The sequence below is a fragment of the Asterias rubens genome, chromosome 17 (assembly GCF_902459465.1).
Source record: "Asterias rubens chromosome 17, eAstRub1.3, whole genome shotgun sequence".
NCBI classification, from domain to species: domain Eukaryota; kingdom Metazoa; phylum Echinodermata; class Asteroidea; order Forcipulatida; family Asteriidae; genus Asterias; species Asterias rubens.
In genome coordinates, this window is record NC_047078.1 from 2,080,405 (window position 1) to 2,102,933 (window position 22,529).

General features: G+C 39.6%; 1 protein-coding gene across 12 annotated transcripts in view; it reads right to left on the minus strand.

Annotated features, from left to right (window-relative positions):
• LOC117301377 (rho guanine nucleotide exchange factor 11-like) overlaps positions 1–22,529 on the minus strand; it is a 98,626-nt gene that overhangs the window by 21,627 nt on the left and 54,470 nt on the right. For 7 of the 12 annotated variants that reach the window (XM_033785318.1, XM_033785314.1, XM_033785320.1 and 4 more), the window contains 16 exons: positions 21,229–21,351; positions 19,849–19,944; positions 19,346–19,387; positions 16,131–16,337; positions 15,331–15,465; positions 14,697–14,855; positions 11,860–11,883; positions 9,442–9,549; positions 8,962–9,060; positions 8,660–8,702; positions 8,269–8,506; positions 7,738–8,009; positions 6,665–6,826; positions 5,015–5,134; positions 3,784–3,992; positions 2,332–2,381 (listed from right to left, as the gene is read on the minus strand). In XM_033785318.1, coding sequence (XP_033641209.1) covers positions 2,332–2,381; positions 3,784–3,992; positions 5,015–5,134; positions 6,665–6,826; positions 7,738–8,009; positions 8,269–8,506; positions 8,660–8,702; positions 8,962–9,060; positions 9,442–9,549; positions 11,860–11,883; positions 14,697–14,855; positions 15,331–15,465; positions 16,131–16,337; positions 19,346–19,387; positions 19,849–19,944; positions 21,229–21,351 — 2,087 coding nt within the window. The remainder of the gene's footprint in view (positions 1–2,331; positions 2,382–3,783; positions 3,993–5,014; positions 5,135–6,664; positions 6,827–7,737; positions 8,010–8,268; positions 8,507–8,659; positions 8,703–8,961; positions 9,061–9,441; positions 9,550–11,859; positions 11,884–14,696; positions 14,856–15,330; positions 15,466–16,130; positions 16,338–19,345; positions 19,388–19,848; positions 19,945–21,228; positions 21,352–22,529) is intronic. The other 5 variants (XM_033785313.1, XM_033785316.1, XM_033785315.1 and 2 more) reach the window with 5 other exon arrangements.

The following is a 22,529-nucleotide window of genomic DNA, read 5'->3' on the forward strand; positions in this document are numbered from 1 at the left end:
TCTTTTGCACTTAATAATAGTTCACAGCTTATTATGGATAAGAAGTCTAAAAAGGCAACAAAAAATCAATTTATTTGTGAATACAGGAGGGTTTTCGGTCAAAATTCTTAACTATTTTGTGGAAATGTATGACTAAGGTTAAGGTGAGGCACAAACATTTCAATCATCTAGATTACTAAAGTACTATCTTCATTAAAGTTAAGGGCCTAACATAAGGGTGAGGTACTATCATTCAAGTTCTCTACAAACTTAATGCTGAGACATTGAGTGAGAAAGTGCCTTTTTACTAAAGGAAAGGTCCTAACAGAAAAGGTACCTTCACTCTATTTTTTCATGCTGAGACAGTGATCTTCATTAAAGTTAAGGTCCCAACTTAAGGTTAAGTTCCCAATTCTCTAGATTCTTAATGCTGAGACATTGAGTGATATTAAAGTGCCTTCTCTATTAAAGGTCAGGTCCTAACATTAGGGTAAGGTATCTTCATTCCGATCCTCTAGATTGTTTATCTTGCAACAGTGAGTGATATTTAAGTGCTAACTCTTTCGAGTTAAGGTCCTAACTTTTAGGGTATGGTGCAATCATTCCAATCCTCTAGATTCCTAATGGTACACGAGACATCAAGTGCTCTGTTCACTAGAAAGGTAAGGTAACAAGTGCTTATGTAGTGGTACCTTTACTATAAAGGTGAGGTAACAAGTGCTAGGTAAAGGCAAGGTAAAAAAGAATATTTGCTGAAGCACCAATTTTCTTCCAATCCATTTTATTCCTAAGGGTTCATGAGCCTTGCTCTCACAACAAAATTATCAACATTTCAGCGTTTTGAATTTCAGGATACACTTGTAGGTCGGGTTTCAAAAACGTTATCATGCATCACATTTCACCACAAGTTATCAAACGACGAAAGGGGGATGATCTTTTTCGGACCCCCCACCCCAAACTCTCAGTATCAAAGAATTCACCACATTAAAGAAAAGATGCAACAAATCAGTTATCAAATGACACAGTTGACCCTCAACACATTGGGAAAATTGGTATTAGGAACATGCAAATTCAACTATGGGTCAAACGCTATAACTTTAAGTGCCAAGTGCTCTTATTGGAACCTACGGGTCCATAGTGGGTCTCAAGGTCAAATCTGTATAGTGGGAACACATGTTTATTGCTATCACGTAAAAGTGACAATTGGAACCTCAGGTTCATTTGTAGGACTATGTGCAAAACTGTAAGGTGGGATGACAAAAAGTTAAAGTGCTATCGTGTAGTAAGTGCTTATTGGAACCTACATTGTCAGGTGAATTGGTTCCACTAAAAATTTAAAGTGCTAATTGGAACCTATGGGTCATTGGTGGAATTAAAGTTTCAAATCTGTGTGGTGGGAAATACGAGTAGGTTAATTGCTATCATGTTACAAATGGATCTAATATTTAAAATTTGTAACGATAAAGTGACATTAAGTGCTTCTCCCGAAGCACAAAGTGACGACAAAGTGACGTTAAGTGCTTCTCCCAAGTACTAAAGTTACTACAATAGAACAGTCAACTCTACAGAAGAATGCATAGCTTGACTTTTCGAAAAGTGTGTTATGCGTGTTTCTGGCTATAAACCCTAGGCTCTAACTTTACAATGTTGCTTGTTATTTTAAGAAAAGGGACTTGGTGCAAAGATGATCTGCAAAAAGTGTAACTTTTTTTATTTTGGTGAGAACAGTCATGGAGAACTTCAACTGTGCGTGCCATGATTGAACGTCAAAAGTTGGGAGTGCGAAACAAAATCAAGTGGAACTTACGGGCCAAGAAAACTCCAGACACAAAAGATAAAAAACGAGCAATCATGCATAAATTAAATGTGCAATAAAATAAATACAAACATTTAAAAACAGTTTGTAGTAAACTCGTCAAAATTACCACTTGGTGCAAGTCGGTGCTGCCAACATTTGCATCTTGCAATCAAGGAGATTTTGTACCACAATCAGGGAGATAATTCAGAAATAAATTCAACTTGGTAGGGCAAAAGTTTCCATAATCAAGGCGATTTTCAAAATTGTTGATCAGAACATGGAAAGATTAGTTTATTTTCAGGGAATTTTCTGCAGAATTAGAGAAAGTTGGCAGCTCTGACACGTATGGTGACAAAGACAACCCTGCAACCAAAGTGAAACTGAGAAAAATTCTCACAAAATTTGATATAAAATAATTTAAAATACCATCATAACAGATAAATTTTAATTCAAACACAGTCATGCACAATTGATTAATTAACAACAAAACACAAACCCAAACCATTCCAATAAAATAAAAAAAATTGAAAAAAATAAAATAAAATAATAATTACCTTCTGGATCGACGGTCACCTGGTGGTCGTCTTTCCCGTTTCTCCTCACCCTAAAAAGATAAACGCAGCTGAGGGTTAGAATGCTATCTCAAAAATAAACTGGACTCGCAAACATTCATGTACAGTATGCACCATTTTCAAATTGAGTCCAATTTTTCACAGCTTTGTTATTTGAGAAAATAGAATTAGCTGTTGCAAACAACTTACCAACCAAATGGACCGAGAGTATAAATGCAAAAAATAGTTAATGGCCTGACGTTTCAACCCTAGCAGAGCCTTTCTCGAAGGCTAAAAATAAAAAATAAAAAAAAAATAAAAAAAAGAAGGAAAAGAAGAAAAAAAAACTTTGTAATTTGATACATGTTGGGATACACCAACAAGGAGCTGCTTGCAACAGTAAAGAAGAGGAAACTGATGTGGTATGGTCACATGACCCGGTAAACACCAACGAGGAGCTGCTTGCAACAGTAAAGAAGAGGAAACTGATGTGGTATTGTCACATGACCCGGTAAACACCAATGAGGAGCTGCTTGCAACAGTAAAGAAGAAACTGATGTGGTATGGTCACATGACCCTGTCAACAGGATTCTCTCAAAGACCATACTACAAGTCACACAGTCCATGGGAAAAAGAAAACAAGAAAGGCAAAGAAAATGTTGGGACGACAACATCCAGGAGTGGACGGGCCTGGCATTCAGCACCTCGCAGAGATTAGCGGAGGACCGCATTGGATAATAATAATAATAATAATAATAATAATAATAATAATAATTTGGGGGGCTAATCGTCCTTACTCGCAGCTAAGAGCTGAATTGCGAAGGACGCTGCTACAACGTGTTCGAGAAGCAGGCATGCAAGGGCGCATTCAGCTGCCAGCCACATCAACCCATTATGACCACGGAGCACAGCCAAGATCGAAAGTGTTTGATTTTTTCCTGAGGGAGGAAAACCGGATAGTCTGGAAAACCCTCGTGGCACAGCAGAGAACCAACGCACAACTCAACTCACATATGGCCCCGACCGGGAATCGAACCGGGGTCACCTTGGTGAGAGGCGAGCGCTTTACGCACAAGCCAACCGTGCCACCCAATGGCGCACAATCGTGAACAAAGCAGGTGTGGTGCCCATACGACCTTCAACAAGGTTACGGGATTAAGTACAAGAAAAGTACATGTACAAGGGAATACACCATGTGAGGATACTGGTCTTTGACAAAAATTAAATACACCCTGCCAAGTCTTGAGCTTCACTCGTGAAGGGGCTCCGCGGTGAGGGGCACTCTATCAGGAAAATTGTTATTTTGTATTGGAGCTTTGCAAAGGGCACTACAGTAAAATCACAGGGCACGAAGGCACTTGCTGTGAGTGCCGCAGGTCTATTAAAGGCCTAACCCTGCCTTTCAGGCGTCTCTAAGGACAAAAACTAATCGTGAATCATCTACAACTACTTTACCTTGGTTTTAAGGCTTGCCGATCTCGCCAGGAAGGAGCGCTTACTCGATGCCGATGCCTCTCCTTCAGCGACGTCTTGTAACCGATCAAAACTTTCTGAGATGCCGCTGTCCGTCTGGAGGGAGGTACGTGAACTCACAAGAGGGTCATCTTTCTTGTCTTCAAACTGCTTCACCAAAGTGTCGACGTTGATCTTCTCTTTCAGTTGAGCTAGATGTTAAAAAGAGAGTACAGAATTTGTATTCATAAAACTGAATAATAGTACTGGTGGCTTCTTATATAGCGCTAATATCCATCACTAAGGCTCAAGGCGCTTCAACATTCAGTATTTTCCTTTAAGGTATTATGGGGCTATGCTTGAAGTATGAAACTATACTCCTTTTACATAGCACCATTCAATAATGGTTTACAAGGTGCTGTGGCGCAATATGCAGCCAATCAAAGCAGGAACACAAGGGCGTTTCTATAAGTGCACTTGGATCTTTTATATTCGTTACACAACAAACGGTACCAGCGGCTTTACGTCCCATCAAAAGGATGAAGCAATCATTAAGCGTCTTGCTTCGTGTCACTGATCAGAAACACCACAGCTTTAGTTTAGTGCTCTGATCCATTCGGCCACAAAACTTAAGGATTTCTCATTAGAAACAAAAAATCTTAAAAAAATTTTGTCGTCAAAAATTCTGTCCTCATACATGTTAATATTTCTCCAGGCACACCTAGTACCTCATTTTGATTTGCCTGCATGGCTATTCGTCTCCATGGAAAGAAACAGTGGACACTATTGGCAATTGTCAAAGACCAGTTGCCTCACTTGCTGTATCTCAACATACGCATGAAATAAAACCTGTGAAAATTTGAGCTCAATCGGTCATCGAAGTTGCGAGATAATAATGAAAGAAGAAAACACCCTTTTCACACGAAGTTGTGTGCTTTCTGATGCTTGATTTCGAAACCTCAAATTCTAAATCTGAGGTCTCGAAATCAAATTCGTGGAAAACTACTCCACTTCAGAGGGAGCTGTTTCTCACAATGTTTTATACCATCAACCTCTCCCCATTACTCATCACCAAGTAAGGTTTCATGCTAATAATTATTTTGAGTAATTATCAATAGTGTCCACTGCCTTTAAGGGGAAAAAAAACCTGCAAAGACTTTGAAGTTTCAATCTGAAAGCTCACTGATCATCAAATTTACAGAAGCAATTAATACTCGAGCACACATAAACTTACTAATCTCTTCATCCTCAGTATTTCCAGCTCTGACATTAATCCCTGGAGGGATCGGACTGGTGGCATTTGGTGATGTCGCTGGCTTCTCAATCTCATCCTTCTTATCACCTGTGAAGAAGACTGCAGAGGTGAAAAAAGAGTCAAGGTACCACACACACACCATGCATCAAGCTGTTAAACGTCTGCATGCAAGCACTTCATTCATGGGCGGGTGTTACACACGGCAAGCACCAGTCTGTTAGGGTCATTATGTATTAATAAAACAAAAGTTGGGTAGAGAACTGAACAGAGTAAGTTTACCAATCTGTTAATGCAAATTCTTGTGTTTGTGGGACGATCGATTGATCAGCCCTGGAAACGAGGTTGGTATATTAGGTATATTATAACAACAAGCACCAGTCTGTTAGGGTCCTTGCACACAGTTCCATATTAGTGAGACAGGGAAATAAAAGGTATATTACACTGTTCAATAAGTGGAGGCAGGGTACCAAACACAGCAAGCACCAGTCTGTTAGTATCCAACACATACTAATCAAATAAGTGGAGGCAGGGTACCGAACACAGCAAGCACCAGTCTGTTAGTATCCAACACATACTAATCAAATAAGTGGAGGCAGGGTACCAAACACAGCAAGCACCAGTCTGTTAGTATCCAACACATACTAATCGAATAAGTGGGGCAGGGTACCAAGCACAGCAGACACCAGGACCCAATTTCATGGTTCTGCTTACCGTAAGCACAAAATCGGCGCTTACGGAAGCAGGGAATGCTGTGCTTACGGCAAGCATATTTCACAGGTTAGCAGTGAATTTTGGCTTCTGGCATGCGTACTCCACGTAATTAGGCATTCTACGCTTTAAAAGGCGCAGAGTTCAGCAGTAAGCAGAGCCATGAAATTGGGCCCAGTCAGTTAGGATCCAATACATGCTTTCCATTATAGTTGAAACCGGGTATTACACACAGCAAGCTCAAGTCAGTTAAAGTTTACATGTTCCTACACAAGGGTCCAAACAACAACTAGGTTACAAATTTAGAACCATCAGTAACGCTCAGCGACAAAATCATATTACAATTTTTTTCCACTGAAGTTTGCAGCATGTTAGCTACAGAGGCAGTTATTCATATAGCACTGGCAACATAACTTGTAAATCCTACATGAATGTGGCAAATAAACCAAGCAAGCCCCAAAGCGCCCAAATTAACCCCTTAAAGAATGTTTGTTTCTGTATCGTTGTGTCAGTGTAAAAGCATTGTATCTCATTAAACACTACACTGGACGTGTGAGTTTGAATTGTAAAAACACCAAATCTCACTTTTTATATTTGCCTGGATGTACACAACAGAAGTCTTGTTTAACCATTTAGCAGGCCTCGGATTAACCCCTGCCCTTTCCATAGTTTTAACACAAATTTATTATTTTCCTCATAGTGGTGCCCCTGACCTGAGGAAAATGACTGTGCCCCTTCAAGAAATAAAAAACTAAGGCTCGACATGTTCAAGGCTTGAAAATAAATGAAGATGCAACACTCTCATCCCTAGTAAGGGTTAATATGGTAGCATCACTTTCAAATGATCAACGCCAAAAAAGTGAATAAACAAGCTTCCCAAAGCCTTTCAAGTTAATGCACAATGCACCAAGATGCAGATACCTGATGAGGGGAGGTACTGACTCATTCTGTCCGATGTCCGTCGTTGACCGCCGGGGATCATCCGTCTCCAGTCTCTTTTCATCTTCTTGCCTTCTTTGCCTTGGCATTGGTCTTCGAGTTGGTCTAGGCACAGACCCGTCTTGTGGATGTTGAACTCGCAATCTGCAAGATGGATAGTTTGTTGTAATGTAACATATCAAAAAGAACAGAGCCATTCTATAGAACATGTAGGCACATAGCTAGTAACAATAATACTAAGGCTGGCTCGATGTATTGTACTAGTGGTAAGACATCTGCTCTAGCAATGCCAAGGTCAACAAATCCCACCAGAGTGATTTGCCTGTGGATTTTTTCTTAGTTCTCGGGAAAGAAACATCGGTGTAAGGGCAAAAACAAATTATATTTTTTATCCCCAATGCAAAATTTACATCTATTAAATAATTCTACTTTCACTTTCACGTGCCAAAACTTTTTGAGATTTGGCAGGTGAACGTAAAAGAAGTCCCTGTGGTTGATGGAGCGCTTAGCACCATTCCCCAAAAAACAAGGGAAACATCAAGATGAAATAGGTACAATTGTGAAGGTAGATCTATTAATTAAAGAAGGCAGGGATCCTGATAAAGACCCTTGAGATCTAAGCCTAAGGAACATAAGATCTTTCTTTTGCTGTTATTAAAAAGAAAAGAATTTAGTTAAAAGTCTCAAATTTTACGTGACCAAAACATCCAGCTACAAGTTTCAAGACACATTGGTATCAAGGTGAAAGGTCAAATGTGATGTCAAAGGTCAACGTTCTTTGGCACTGGTACCCTTGGAGGCCGATCCCCCACAGTACACTGTTACAGTGATTAAGAAAGACCGTACTCTGGTAGTGCCTCTTTTGGGAACACGGCAAAGATCATGAGAAAGACCCTTGAGATCTAAGGCTAAGGCACATATGATCTCGCTGTTTTTGTCACAGGGTAGGCATAAAAAGAAATGAATCCAGTTAAAAGTCTCAAATTTTACGTAACCCAAACTCCAGCTACAAGGTTTCAAGACACCTTTGTTATCAAGGTCAAAGGTCAACGTACTTTGGCACTGGTACCCTTGGAAGCCGATCCCCCACAGTAGACCGTTACAGTGGTTACAGAAGACTGTACTCTGGTAGTGCATCTCCACAAACTGATGTCCCTTGATGTGCTGTTTCTTGTTCTTGGCCCATTTTGGCCGTTTGTCGCGCGCCGTGAAGCTCGGACATCTCTCGAGGGCGCTGTTGCTCGTCACTCTGACGCCAACTTGCTTCATGAAGGTGGTGATTGCGAACGCCATGGCGACGTTCTTGTCCTCGCGCTCTGCTTCCAGCCTAAGAAGATTAAAACAAACGCAAAAATTCAAAACTTTTCTTGTTTATTACAGTAACAGACATTCCAATCTTATCCAAGTTCAAACTTGGTTTAGAGTAACAAAGATGAGGATACTAAAGGATTGAACCCGACTTGGAGTATGGCACTTGAAGTTACTATACTATTGCCAATGGCGTTAATCCAAAACTTGCAGCTTAACTTCTCCTATTAAGAGGAAGAGTTGCGGAAGAGGGAAAGGGGGGGGGGGCAGAGACTTACGTGGTTAGTCGATCAAGATGAGGCATAAGAGTCTGTTCAACGATCTTGAGTTCCTGCAACCGATCCATGTCTTCATTATGAAGTTGCTGATCTCCGAAGATGGAGCCGAGACCCAATGCTCTCTTGGCCCGAAAGTCAGCAAGTAGCTCCTGCACCTCGGTAGTGGCGCCGAGTCGAGCGGCCAAGAAGACACTTTTCATCGCCTCTTCGTTTTGCAGCTGCGTGTTCATTGTGTTGTCTGTTTCAAAGAAAAACAAAGACTAGTTATGGCCTGACGTTTCGACCCTAGCAGAGTATTTCTCGAATAACAACACACAATCATGAACAAATAAAAAGTTTTCATTCTGTTTCTATTTTATTTTCATAAAAAACAATCTGGTTTGACACTTACCAATATTATGCACAATGGAATCACTGACTTGTATCCTCAAGGGCTGAAAGAAGAAAAGAAAAGAAAAATGTTGTAACAACCAAAAACGATTGTTACTGTATTGTGAATAACATCCCCTGACACATCTTAAACACCAGATGGCGCTGTTTACTTGCAACCTCCCACACTCTAATCCTTCAACTACACAAAACAAGCAATCTATTCAAAAATATTATCAAACAAAAACATTCCAGCTGAAAAAACATAAGAAGTCATTGTTCTATTGACCACTTGACCACCACAAGCGGGCGCTCTCCACTTACCGCTGACGGTGCAAGGAAGGTAGAGAATATTTCATAAACCCATTTCTTCATCTCTTTCAGACTTCCGGTTCTGTAGTTATCTGTCACTAAGTAAAAAAACTATGTACAGAGAAACAAAAAAGTAAGCGTTCGTTTGATTATTTTTAACAGATGTTGAAATTCCATCGGGGATACAGAATACAAATTTGGTTTTACCCATATTCACCGTTGTATGTTACAACTGTATGCTCAGTACTTTCTTGAGTTATGTGAACTAAATCCAAACCTAAGACTTAACAAACTTTTAGTACCCTCCAAGAAAATTAAATTGCAAGCTCGTGTAAGTTTAACAAAATTATAAAGATCAAAAGGTAACAAAAGGTATACAAATATTGCACAAGAAACAATGCACAAGGATTCAAAGAAAAAAAAAAAAAAAAAAAAAAAAAAAAAATTGAAATAAATAATACTTATTATAACAAAATAAAATAAACGACTCACCAAGCTGGAAGGGTCGCTGTTTGAGATGAGATAATGAAGGAAAATTGACATGTGCGCAGGTTTTTTCTCTAGCTGCTCCAGACTGATGAATGGTCCATGATCCTCAAACTATGAGATGGAAACAGGAGAGATAGGAGAGTCTTATATTGAGTATTGGTGAGAAGTCCAAAGGAGTTGATGCTATAAATAAGAAAGCCCTTTCCTACATTCCATCTCACACAAATATTGGTTGAAAGGAACATGTTGCCTTGGATCGGTCGAGTTGGTCTTTGAAAAGCGTTTGTAACCGTTTGTCATAAAACGCATATGGTTAGAAAGATGTTTTAAAAGTAGGTTTTATTTTTACTTTGCGAACTAACACGGTCGGCCATTTATGGGAGTCAAAATTTAACTCCCATAAAGGGCCGACCGTGGAGTCGACGAGGTAAAAGGAAAACCACGCAATTTCGAGTGATACGTGTGTGAATCATTATATTCTACTTTTAAAATATCTTCCTTATCATATGCGTTTTTAACAAACGGTTATAAACGTTTTTCAAGGACTAACTCGACTGATCCAGTGCAACGTGTTCCTTTAAAGACAGTGGACACTATTGGTAATTGTCAAAGACTAGCCTTCACAGTTGCTGTATCTGATCATATGCATAAAATAACAAACCTGTGAAAATTTGAGCTCAATCGGTCATCGAAGTTGCGAGATAATAATGACAGAAAAATAACCATTGTCACACGAAGTTGTGTGCATTTAGATGGTTGATTTCAAGACCTCAAGTTCTAAACCTGAGGTCTCGAAATCAAATTCGTGGAAAATTACTTCTTTCTCGAAAACTACGTCACTTCAGAGGGAGCTGTTTCCAATTAAGTTTTATACCATCAACCTCTCCCCATTACTCGTCACGAAGCAAGGTTTTATGCCAATAATTATTTTGAGTAATTACCAAGTGTCCACTGCCTTTAACATCTGTGATTATGATTTACAAAAAAATAGTGATTCAGCGACTAGACAAAAGTATTTATTCTAGTCATTGTGTAATCAGAGGCAAGCTTGTCCAAATTCAAACCCACAACCTTGTGATTGCAAGTGCTGCGGTTGACTTGAATGCTGCACAGTTGCTTTGATTTGCTGTAGTCACTAGTGACTGCTTTCATTTGAATTCCCTAAAACTTAAAAACTTGCAAGATTTTCAAAGGTACCTAAGAGACAACAAAATCCCACACACGATTCTGAATGAATGTGTAGTGCAATGGCACCCAGCTCAATTGAAACGATTTAGAAAAGCATGAAAACTCTTATGGTGCGCAAAGAAGGAGAAATTTTAAAACATAAATAAATGTTAAAATGTAACGTATCAAAAAAAATACAGTGGAAACTTGTGGTAGATCTGTCAGTCACAGGAGAAACTCTTTCCATCAGTGCAACAAGGTCAAAACTCAGATTGGTTAAAAAGATTGTAACTCAATATTGTATAGAGGTCGTATCCATGACTACCTGTAGCGGTATGGCTGAGTTTAGAAAGATTTGACCCTTGTAGAGGTATTGAATGAACTGTGACTGCATCAAGATTGAATCTTATTTAGCCACCTAAAATGCAATAACAGGTCAGCAGGTCACCCTGTATGAAACAGACAAATTTGTATGATGAAACAAGTTGACTCGGTCTTAAGAGATGCGACCTTGATGTATGGGATGAGATATGACCTTGTACATTGTTGTATGACTGTATGACCTTGTGTATGATCTGCAACCTAGTAGGCAATACCAGAGATGCGACCTTGATAAGATATGACCTTGCATAGGAGACAGGACCTTTTAGGCAATACAACCACGGCGTAAGAAATACGACCTTGATGAGATACGACCTTGTATAGGAGTTGTGACCTTTAAGGCAGTACAACCACGGTGTTAGAGGTACGACCTTGATGAGATACGACCTTGTATAGGAGTTGTGACCTTTAAGTCAGTACAACCATGGTGTTAGAGATACGACCTTGGTGAATGAGCAATGTTTGCACTGACATTCAAATAAAAGTGATGTGAAGATAAACAGTGTAATAGCACACTTTCCCTCCATGCAATAAAAAAATAAAAAATTCATAACACATTACCAGTTATATATTATTATTATTATTATTATGTACCCTGATTAAATTGTTGCCCTCTAAAATCATCAAAAACACAGGATTTAGTCTCAAGAAAGAAGTCTACATGTATAACAAAGTAAATAAAAACATTTTGGAAAAAATGTCCCCAAAAATCTGTTGTTAAAAAAAAAAAAAAAAAAAAAAAAAAAAAAAAGTCCCTAAAAAAAAAAAAAATAAATAAAACATGCAAACGAATTATGCAAACGAGACATAACAGCCAGGCTTGCACGGCAATGGATGATGATATGATGATTAGTGTGAATCAAATACACTTACGTATTGGCTAACGTTTCCATGCGGCTGTTAATAGAAGGGAAAGAGGGAGGAAAAGACACAATTAAATGACCACAGGATAACGGAGCCGAGACATCATGAGGGTTGAGGAGAGAAGAAACAGCAAAAAAAAAAAAAAAACAAAAAACAAAAAACAGCCGATGGAGGGAAAGGTGATGGAAAAAAACAAGATTTCAAAAAAGTGTGGGTGTAGGTAGCGAAGACGAATATAGTGTTGTAGCAATTTAAGTACATGTAAGTCCCCCCGTAATCCCACCAAAAACAATGCTGGAAGAAAAGGTTGTCTGGTGTACCTTTTTTCGCGTTCGCAACGAATAATTGTTTTGGTTGAACTTGCCATTGATTGATCACTGGCCATTTACCAAAACAGTTATTTGTTACAGCAGCAATCGCACCCCAGATCCAATTTTTGGTACGTAAGAAATCAGTATCAACGATTGTCTCGTAAAGAGGGAACCAAGCTAGAGCTGCAAGGAAAACGGTTTGATCCTTTTTGGGATATATGGAACCAGTGTAAAGTATTGCGGCTGTTATTTTGGCTCAAACTATACATGTAGCTCCCTGAGCGTAAGCGTAAATTGCTTTGTGATGTACAGATTGCATGCAAAGAATCAAAACTCCCTTGGTAATAACCCGGAAAAAAATACCCTTACATTCAGTTCAGATTTTCAAGTGCTGATTTTTTCTTTTATGGTAAAGGTTAAAAGGAAAGCATAATAAGATGTGAAGATCCTGAAATGGGCACAATCCTGAAATGGGCACAATCCTGAATCACAGGCTTGGCTGATGGTTCAAGACAGGGTTAACAAAAGATTGAAATGGGTAGACATAGACATTGTGTGGTGACTTGTGGCAGACAGACAACAGGTTGCTGGAGTTCCATGGACAGTAATTAGCGAAAGTTCTGCAGACGGAGTTCAACAGACGGTCAGTAGTTTGTCAGAGTTCAACAGAAAAACGGTTCAACAAACAGACAGGCAAAGAACAAACAGATAGAGTGTAAGAGACAGAGAGTAGTTTGCTACCATTCAACAAACAGACAAACAGTAGTTTGCTAGCATTCAACAAACAGACAGACAGTCGTTTGCTAGCTTTCAACAAACAGACAAACAGTAGTTTGCTAGCATTCAACAAACAGACAGACAGTCAATTGCTAGCTTTCAACAAACAAACAGACAGACAGTAATTTACCAGTATTCGACAAACAGACAGACAGTAGTTTGTCAGTATTTAACAAAAAGACAGACAGTTTGCTAGAATAGAACAAACAAACAGAGAGTAGTTTGCTAGCAGTGAACAAACAGACAGACAGTAGTTTACCAGTATTCAACAAACAGACAGACAGTAGTTTGTCAGTATTCAACAAAAAGACAGACAGACAGACAGTTTGTAAGAATAGAACAAACAAACAGAGAGTAGTTTGCTAGCAGTGAACAAACAGACAGCGTGCAACCAACAGATAGTATTTACGAGAAATCTCAGAAATTATAAGAGAAAGTGAAGATGAAAATGAGACAGAAAAGGTGGGAGAGAATCATGGAAGGTTATTTTGTTAAAATGTTTATGATATGGGGGATTATTGGGGAGAAGGGAGAGGGGCAGTTTTTCACATTTTTGTCATCAGCTCATACTACTTATAAAGCAGGTAAAAGCACAAACGAGAACTTTAAATTAGAGTTTCAGCAATTCAAAATGCACATTCTACTGGTTATGCTCACGGGTTGGTAAGCAGGATTTAATAAAAAAAATAATAATAATAAACAAAAATTAAAAAAGCTTTGCCACTTTTCCAGATAATCCTTAATTGTATTACAAATGCTTTTTTTTCAACAGTGTTTTTTTATTGTCTGTTTTGTTTGAAGGGAGTTGGGAGTAGGGGCTTTGGAACCAACTATCATATCAAGTCATCATGGCAAATTTAACGCAAAAAGGCCTTTTTTTTTCGAGCTTCGTTTTTGCATTTAACCCAAAAAGACCCACTCAGGAGAGAGTAACTGACTGTAACTTCGAAATTTTTTCAATCAAAGAACAACGCTCTTGAGATGTAAGCAGGGGCCAATTTCAAAGAGCTGCTTAAGCAAAAAATTCGCTTAAGCACGAAAATAGCTCGCTTATTTTACACATGTTACTGGCCAAAATTTCATGCCATATACATTGCTTGTGACTGGTATTTAGCTGTTGTTTACTTAGCACAAAAATTGAGTTGAGTCTTGGCCAATAATCTGATTTTACTAGGCAATGATTTTTTCACTTAAGCAAAATTTTGTGCTTAAGCAGCTCTATGAAATTGGGGCCTGGCCATAGAGAAATCAAGCATCAACAAATTAGGCACCAACATTCTCTACTTGAATGTGAATTTGTGTGCATCAGGGCCAAATTTCATAAAGCCTGAAAAACTAAGCATTAAAACTTGCTAGGCACAGACAGATTTGCTTAGCAGAAACTGATTACCTGCCTAAATTCCATAAAAATTACACTACTGCCACTGGTGCCCTGCTTATTTTTTTGCTTAGCAAAAGAATCTGCTCAGCTATATTTTCTGCTTAACAGCTTAATGAAATTGGGCCCAGAGCAGAAGATGTTACCCACAGTACCATTGGTCTGAGGTTCGAAACCTACCCAAGGTTTATTTCCCCTTTTTTTTAATTTAAAAGCCGCGAAATCATAAGAGTTAACCAATAGGATTCATCAGTCTAGACTTGAAAGCATCTTCCAATGCATCAAGCAAGAAGACATGACCCACAGTAACATAGGTCCGTGGTTCGAAACCTTCCCAAGGTTATGGTAAATTATATTTAGTCTAAAAACAGCTGGCCCACCGTTTCATTGTCTGACTGGAAGTCATCATCCTCCATAGAGATGATCTGCACCTGGGGTGTCGCGGTGACCTGAGAGGAGGAGACCTCGGCTTGGGAGAATGGCTCCACCGCACCGACTGTCGCCGTCTTGAGATTATGATTAGACGCTGAAGGGTTGGTCTGTGGAGAGATAATAATATTTGACAAAGTGATGTGGTGCACTATGCTGCCAGTCAAACCACAAACACCGGGGCAAACCCCTTCTCTTTATGATAAATGCACTGGACCTACACAATGTACAACTAGAATGGTTTTAATTGTCTTGCTTAAGGACACAAGTGTCATGACCAGGACTCGAACCCACACTCTGCTGATCAAAAACGCCAGGCAGGAACACCGGGGAGAACCCCTTCTCTCTTCGATAAGTGCACTGGGTCTTTTTACGTGCGTTACACAACACATGCGACCAACGACTTAACGTCCCATCCGAAGGACGAAGCAACAGTTAAGTGTCTTGCTTAACGACACAAGTGTCACGGCTGGGGATTCGAACCCACACTCTGTTGATCAGAAACACCAGAGTTTGAATTCGGTGCTCTTAACCGCTCGGCCACGACACTTCCATATTAACCGGCCTGTGATATTTGTGACTTACCGAGGAGGCGGAGCTGTCGAATGTGTCGACGCTGGAGTCAGTGTCTGTCCTTCTCTTGGTGGGTGGAGTTGAGTTAGGGGAGCTGTCTCCCATGTCACTCTCTCCTCCACCAGGCTCAGCCGGTAATGAATAACTCTGTCAACAAAACATTTCAAAACAAATTGTCAGAATAATAGTGAAGAGCATTAAAATTACCGAGTTTCGAAACCGCACTTGGATCACTTTGCCATCAGAACTCGAGTCCGATGTGCTAGACCACTCTGATGATGCAAGACAACTGTCATTGTCAGTAGCATTGTCAGTACTGTCACTATTAGGGAAGTCATTGTCAGGTTTGTTATTGTCAGGATTATCACTGACAGGATTGTTAGTGTCAGAATTTGTAAGTCACTGCTCTAGAACTGCAAAGGTCGTGTTCGAATCCCACCTGAGTAATATGCCTGGGATTTTTTTTCTTCGGGAAAGTCCCGAGTATACAGCGCTATAATTACTGTTACATTGTTGTGATACCCACTGGTAAAATGTAGGATTCGAACTGCCTCTAGCTACCGGGCAATCTCGGTGGTCCAGTTGGTATGACACTGCTCTAGAATTGCAAAGGTTGTGTTCGAATCCCACCCGAGTATTATGCCTGTGATTTTTTTCACAGAACTCACGAAAGTACTGATTTCACAGTGCTAACACACATCGGTGTAAGGGAAAGACCAAAATTAAATCTGTCAGGATTGTCATTGTCAAGATTGTCAACAACAGCATTGTCACTGTTGGGATTGTCATCATTAGTGTCATTGTCATCTTACCCTTCCTAACGCCTCGATGTTATCAGACCTCTTCCTGATCTCTGCTTCAGCACCAACCACAGAGCGAAGGTGCTTCTTTCTAGCAGCGTCTTTGGACTGTGCGTCTGAATTATTTCTCTTTAGGTTTGTTCCCGGCGGGGCATCGATCATAACACCAAGACTCTCTGGGCTGGATCTCTGCCTGGCATGGACGATACCGTGAGGCAACTGTAGAAACAGAATGAAGACAACAGGTTTTATATAAATGCAGAAGACTAAAATGGGAGACTTTCCAACGCTAGGTGGCAGCAGACTTACCGGGTAAATTTCCATTGCTTAAACAGGTCTGAACATGAGCAAGTCTGCTGCCCTCTATCGTCCTAGAAAGTCTTCCATTGTAGATAAACTAAATAGCTTTTCAAATGGCTGCGTTAAATTAGTTTTACACATGAGACTGGACGATCCATTAAGGGATAAAGATTAACTGGTAGGTCAGGAGTGTTTCCATCGGCGCTCCTGCACCCTGCAGTTTAATGCGCCATATTTTTGACAGCGTGAGGGCACTCTCAAACACATTTGTATCACTTCCGGAGGTTTATTCATTAATACCCAAAACGGTTATTAAAGACTTGAACGCATTACCATCACAGACATCATATCCATCCTGGACAATAAGACCTTTAAAGGAGCTTCACAACCCACCTCTAAAGCAACTTAAAACTACGGCACAACAGAAGTGACAGAACCCCGAATTAAAACTGGATGCAGGACGAATCGCGTATATACCCCGGAAGTGATAAAAATACTATTGGGAGCGACCTCACATGGTCTAAAATACAGCGCATTGCTGGGATCAGAGAAATTAATAAGCCTCATTTCTTCTCAAGTTAATCCACCCTAGGCGATTGACTTCATCCTGTTGGCTGCAGGACCTTGTGGCCACGTTTACAAACATCGTCAGGATAAATACAAATGTTATGCTCGCATGGCTGATGGGTCATATGGCCTGCTTACTGGCATTAGAGCTACAGCAGCTGAAGTCTCGAATCATTGAACCCTTTGTAACATACAGGGAGGGTCATAGATTGGTTTTTGTCAGCTTAATGCTTTTATTTAAGCAAGACGAGGGGTTACTGGGAGGCTTTTGTGATAACCAGGGACCCAATTTTATGTACTTATTTTAACTGCTTATGTACCAAATGTGACCCGCTACGTGAAAATGAGTCAGATGTTGACTATTTCAAGAATTGAGTTATATGCATGGCTGGAAAGAACACACCAGCAGCAGTAATTTGGTATATGTCTAAGCGTAGGGGTGTATCGCGTTGCTGAGTTACTCCCGTTTGAAATTAGCCAATACACTATTTTTGTGAAAAACGAATTACAAGTAAAGTGACGTTTTCAACTACCATTTCGCGCAAAAGGATACAAATTAGACATAAGTATTGTCATAAAATTGTTGTATTCGTAGCTTTATTGCCAAAAAGTAAGTGTTCTAAAACTTTACCATGCGAATATAGATCTTAAAAAGTAAAAAAAAAAATGATTTTTTTTTTCTTTTCTTTTTTTCTCCACATTAAATAGTTCATAGCTTAATAATGCATTGGGCGACATCTGACTCATTTTAACGTAGCGGGTCACAAATATTGCTAAACAACTTTCTGCTGAGCAGTATACCAGTCACATAGTATGACACATTATGACTTGGTCCTCTGAACTTTGGGCTCCATCATCAATTTTGGAACTGTGTACATTTTACTTGATGTTTCCAACACCAAACGGAGCCTGAAGCTGCAGCAAAACTCTTCTATGCTGAGCTTTTTTTTTTTTTTTTTTTTTTTAGCTCTATAAAATTGGACCCTGTTGTTTATTTGGACTGTTTCAGGATGCCCTGCTTTAGGTGCCATTCACATATAGAGCGAAAGGGTTGCAAGTTAGCAAATTGGACTGGGTTGAATGTGAGGGTGGAAGGAGGTTCTATCCCCCCTGAAAATTCGGTCCGCCATACGCCGTACTGTGAACAAGCTTCTTCTGATAGCGCCCTCTTTTGAATCATTCTCCTGTTTTTCAATATACTGTACAATAGGATTTTTTTCTTCAGAATCCTGCTGCGTTCCCTTGTGTCAAGGGAACAAAATAGTGCACTTTACAGCGAACGGACAACATTGGTAATTGTTAAAAGACCAGGGGTGGATTTCACAAAGAGTTAAGACTAGTCTTAACTCGAGTTAAGACGAGTCACTCGTCCTTACTTAGGACTAGCCATACGTTTTAATATGTCATATAGGACTAGTCCTAAGTTAGGACTACTCCTAATTCTTTGTGAAATCGACCCTCACACTCACACTCTGTGTGACCCAGCATACACAGTACATTATAAATAACATGATTTGATTTGTTTTCCGTTTGTTTGATGTTAAAGGGTCGTGTTCCCTTGAGGAGCCAAAGTTACACATCTACATATGTATTTACTGAACTCCGAAACAGACAACATGGCACTCACTGCCATTCACAGGCGGTAGTGAGTTTGGGAACTAGGCGGTGCAAGTGACAATGGATTGGCAATGTTTCAGCCAGGTGCAGGTAATGTCTCCTGTTAATGTGAGGTAACATTTTCAGCTACCAGACTACTTTGCCCAACTGCAGATAATAACAAAAAAAATCTTAGGGACTTTCCCAAACCTCAGATTGGCTCAGCTCAAGCTTGGGCTCGGCAATAAATTTTGGAGTACAGCGAATAAATTGGACCGGTGTTTCCAACATCAACGGGAGCCTAAGCTGGGGTTGGGTAAAAGCCCTAAGTGATTCAAAATTAGGCCATTTTCCAAACCAATTTTAGGCACTATCCACCCGTTAGTCCTGTAGTAAAAGTGTACAGCTTCAAAATTACTGGCAGAGCCCAATTTGGGGTCTAAGCTAAAGTTGCGAAAAAGACCTTTGCAGAAGTAGGATTTCCCATTTGCTTTCGGTAAAAAAAACATGAAGATCACATGATATGGTGACATTTTCAAACCGTACCAAAAAAGTCACCTTGAATTAAAATTTAGCACTATCATTGGCACTGTGTAATACAGGGTACCTTCAACCAACAAAGATTGCCTCACAAAAATTTAAAAAAAGCGTCCATGAATCGTTGATTCTGCAGTTGGGCTAAGGAGTCTTATTCGTTTTAGTACCACACCCAAATGATTAGTACCACACCCTGTGCCACGCCCTGGAAGGCTGGCTTAACTCACCCACGATCTAATTTCTGTTGTTTTACGCTTTTCTTTATGATTCTGCAATGTTAAAAAGTAATTATGCAAAAGAAACAAAAATGAACATTCGGAGCTACTGCCTTGGGAATATTTAAAAAAGAAATAATAAACAAAATAATATTTTCTGGAAAACTTAATCGACAAGAGATTCTTCCAAGTAAAAAAATGCAAATTTGTATTTTATTTTATGTAGAAAAAAAAGAAGAAAAAAAGAATTGTTTTGTTTTAATAGGCCACTCACTTGCGCCTAACTTTTCAAGAGCTCTTTAGAAAACCAAGTTGCCTAGTTAGATAAATTCTGGCTTAGCAGAAACAGGTTACCAGCCAAATATTCATATAAGGTTATGAATATGACTGGTCCCATGCCTTTTTTCACAGGGCAGACAAAAATATCTCCTAAGCGGCATCTTCTGTTACGCAGCACCACGAAACACTGGTGTGTATTGTCTTGAAATTTCAAAACAAAATTTGTTCAAACTTACATCTTGACTGTTCTTGTTGCTTCGTTCGTGCCTGGCGTTCCGATTCTCAGGTTCGTGATCGGGGTTGACCCCCTCTCTTGCCTCTGTCATCTGTGACTGGATGAAAAAAAGTGAAAAAATTCAAAAGGTGAGAAAAAGTATTCTAAAAATAATAATCAGCTTGTACATGTGAAGAATCCCTGTTTTTTTTTCTGAAAAGTACTGTAAATGTAAAAAAATTTTTTTACAGTCAACAACATATTCAACAACGTCTATTTCCATTCCACAAAAAATATTACAAGTATCATACAAAATAAAGATTTAGATGAAAACAGCTAATGAAAACTAAATAATAATAGTAGGAAAATGACAGAGTAAGTGAAATGGTGACAATCCCCGGTAAACGTTTGCTTGAATTGGGGATGCCATACAGGACAAGACAAACAATGGACACAAAAGACAACAACATGAACAACATGACAAAGCATGACTGTGAAATTATTGAGTTGTTTGGACAGCCCACTAAATCCAAACCACATTATTTAACCCATCTGACTGAACCAATACATCCTCCCTTACCACCTGGGCCCAATTTCATGGTTCTGCTTACTGTAAGCACAGAATCGGCTATGGAAGCAGGAAATTTTGTGCTTACGGTAAGCGTATTTCACGGGCTAGCGGCGAATTTTGGCTTCTGCGCGTGCGTATTCCGCGTTACTAGGCATTCAACGCTTACAAGGCTAGTACAGAAATTGTGCGCTTGCACGTAAGCGGGGAATCGTGATCGTAAGCGCAGAACTCGGCGGTAAGCACAGCCATGAAATCGGACCCTGGTGTAACCTGGCACCAGTCAGAACAACCTGGAGAGCCTACACCAGGAAAGCCTGCAACAATTATGATGCCGAACAGAGACTGAAGGACCTTGATAGGAGAGCACGTAGCTACTTCAAGATTTGGCGATGAAAGCCCGTGTCGGGCTACGGCCCCTACTACTTCTACCAATGAACCAATAATACACAAACTCAAAACTCTGAGCAAGTTTGAGTGTGCACATTTAGTCCACCAGTGGTCGACCACAGACTAGCAACGCACATGCGCAGTCACGTACTCACGACTCGTTTGGTAGTCTAGTCAACCTTCCACCTTTTCGCTAAAGTGTCACTGGTTCCCCTCTGCGCTTAACACATGTTAGAATGGAGCATGCTGTTGGGACCAGTGAAGAAACCATGGGCTCGAGGCTGGTTCCAAATGGTTGACCACAGTAGTCAACCAATGGTCGACCAGCCTGGGTTCGAGTCAAAATGGTCTACCTTTAGTTAACCATTGTGCACACTCGAACTTGCTCTCTGTAAACTACTACCACCCTTTCCCCTCCCCCTTCCTAGATGTATGTGATCTCACCTTTGGCTGCATGCTGGCAGTCTTATTCAATTGATGCTCCACAACCTTAATACGAGTCTTGATTCCATTGAGTTCCTTGAGAAGTTTCTCTGTCGGATGGATGTCGTACTCGGCTTTGGTTTTCTAAAATTTGAATGGAAAGAGTAAAACAAAATTAATAAATGAAGGGCTGGAAAATACGGAGGACAAATCTACAAGACCACAGATCTCAAAAATTTTTGGTGGACCAGAAATTTTTTACAATACCAGAATCATCTTGAGAACAATCTTTTGGATGCAGTGCATACATTTAACTTTTTTTTACTTAAAGACAGTGGACACTATTTGTAATTACTCAAAATAATTGTTAGCATAAAACCTTACTTGGTAACGATTAATGGGGAGAGGTTGGTAGTATACAGAAGGTAATGGTGAAAGACTTCTCTTGAAATATTATTCCATGAAATGCTGTACTTTTTGAGAAAACATTAAAACAATATCAATTCTCGATATGGAGATTTACGGATTTATTTTAAACACATGTCATGACACGACGAAACGTGCGGAAACAAGGGTGGGTTTTCCCGTTATTATCTCCTGACTCCGATGACTGATTGAGCCTAAATTTTCACAGGTTTGTTATTTATATATAAGTTGTGATACACGAAGTGTGGGCCTTGGCGATATTGTTTACCGAAAGTGTCCAATGGCTTTAAATGTTTATGGAATATTTTTAAAGGGGCACCAAGGCCAAGGTAGTATAAAACATTGTGAGAATCGGCTCCCTCTGATGTCACATAGATTTCGAGAAAGAAGTAAATTTCCACGAATTTGATTTCGAGACCTCAGATTTAGAACTTGAGGTCTCAAAATCAAGCATCTGAAAGCACACAACTTCGTGTGACAAGGGTGTTTTTTATTTATTTCATTATCTCGCAACTTCGATGACCGATTAAGCTCAAATTTTCACAGGTTTGTTATTTTATGCACATGTTGAGATACACTGAGTGAGAAGACTAGTCTTTGACAATTACCAATAGTGTCCACTGGCTTTAAACACGAAACTTAAGAGTTGTTAGAGAAGATTTATCTCCATAAGTTTTTCTTATGTGGTAAACTACTACTCCATTATGAAGAACTGAAAGGTATTTTATCAGACATATCCTATTACGCGCTTAGCTGTATAACATTTACTGATGTACTCCTGAAAAATTCACTGGTAACTTATCAAAACTGAAACTCGCTTGAATAGGTTTCAAGTATCATTGTGAGAGACAAAAGCACACATAATGTGTGAAATAAAATGTTTACCTTTGGTCTTT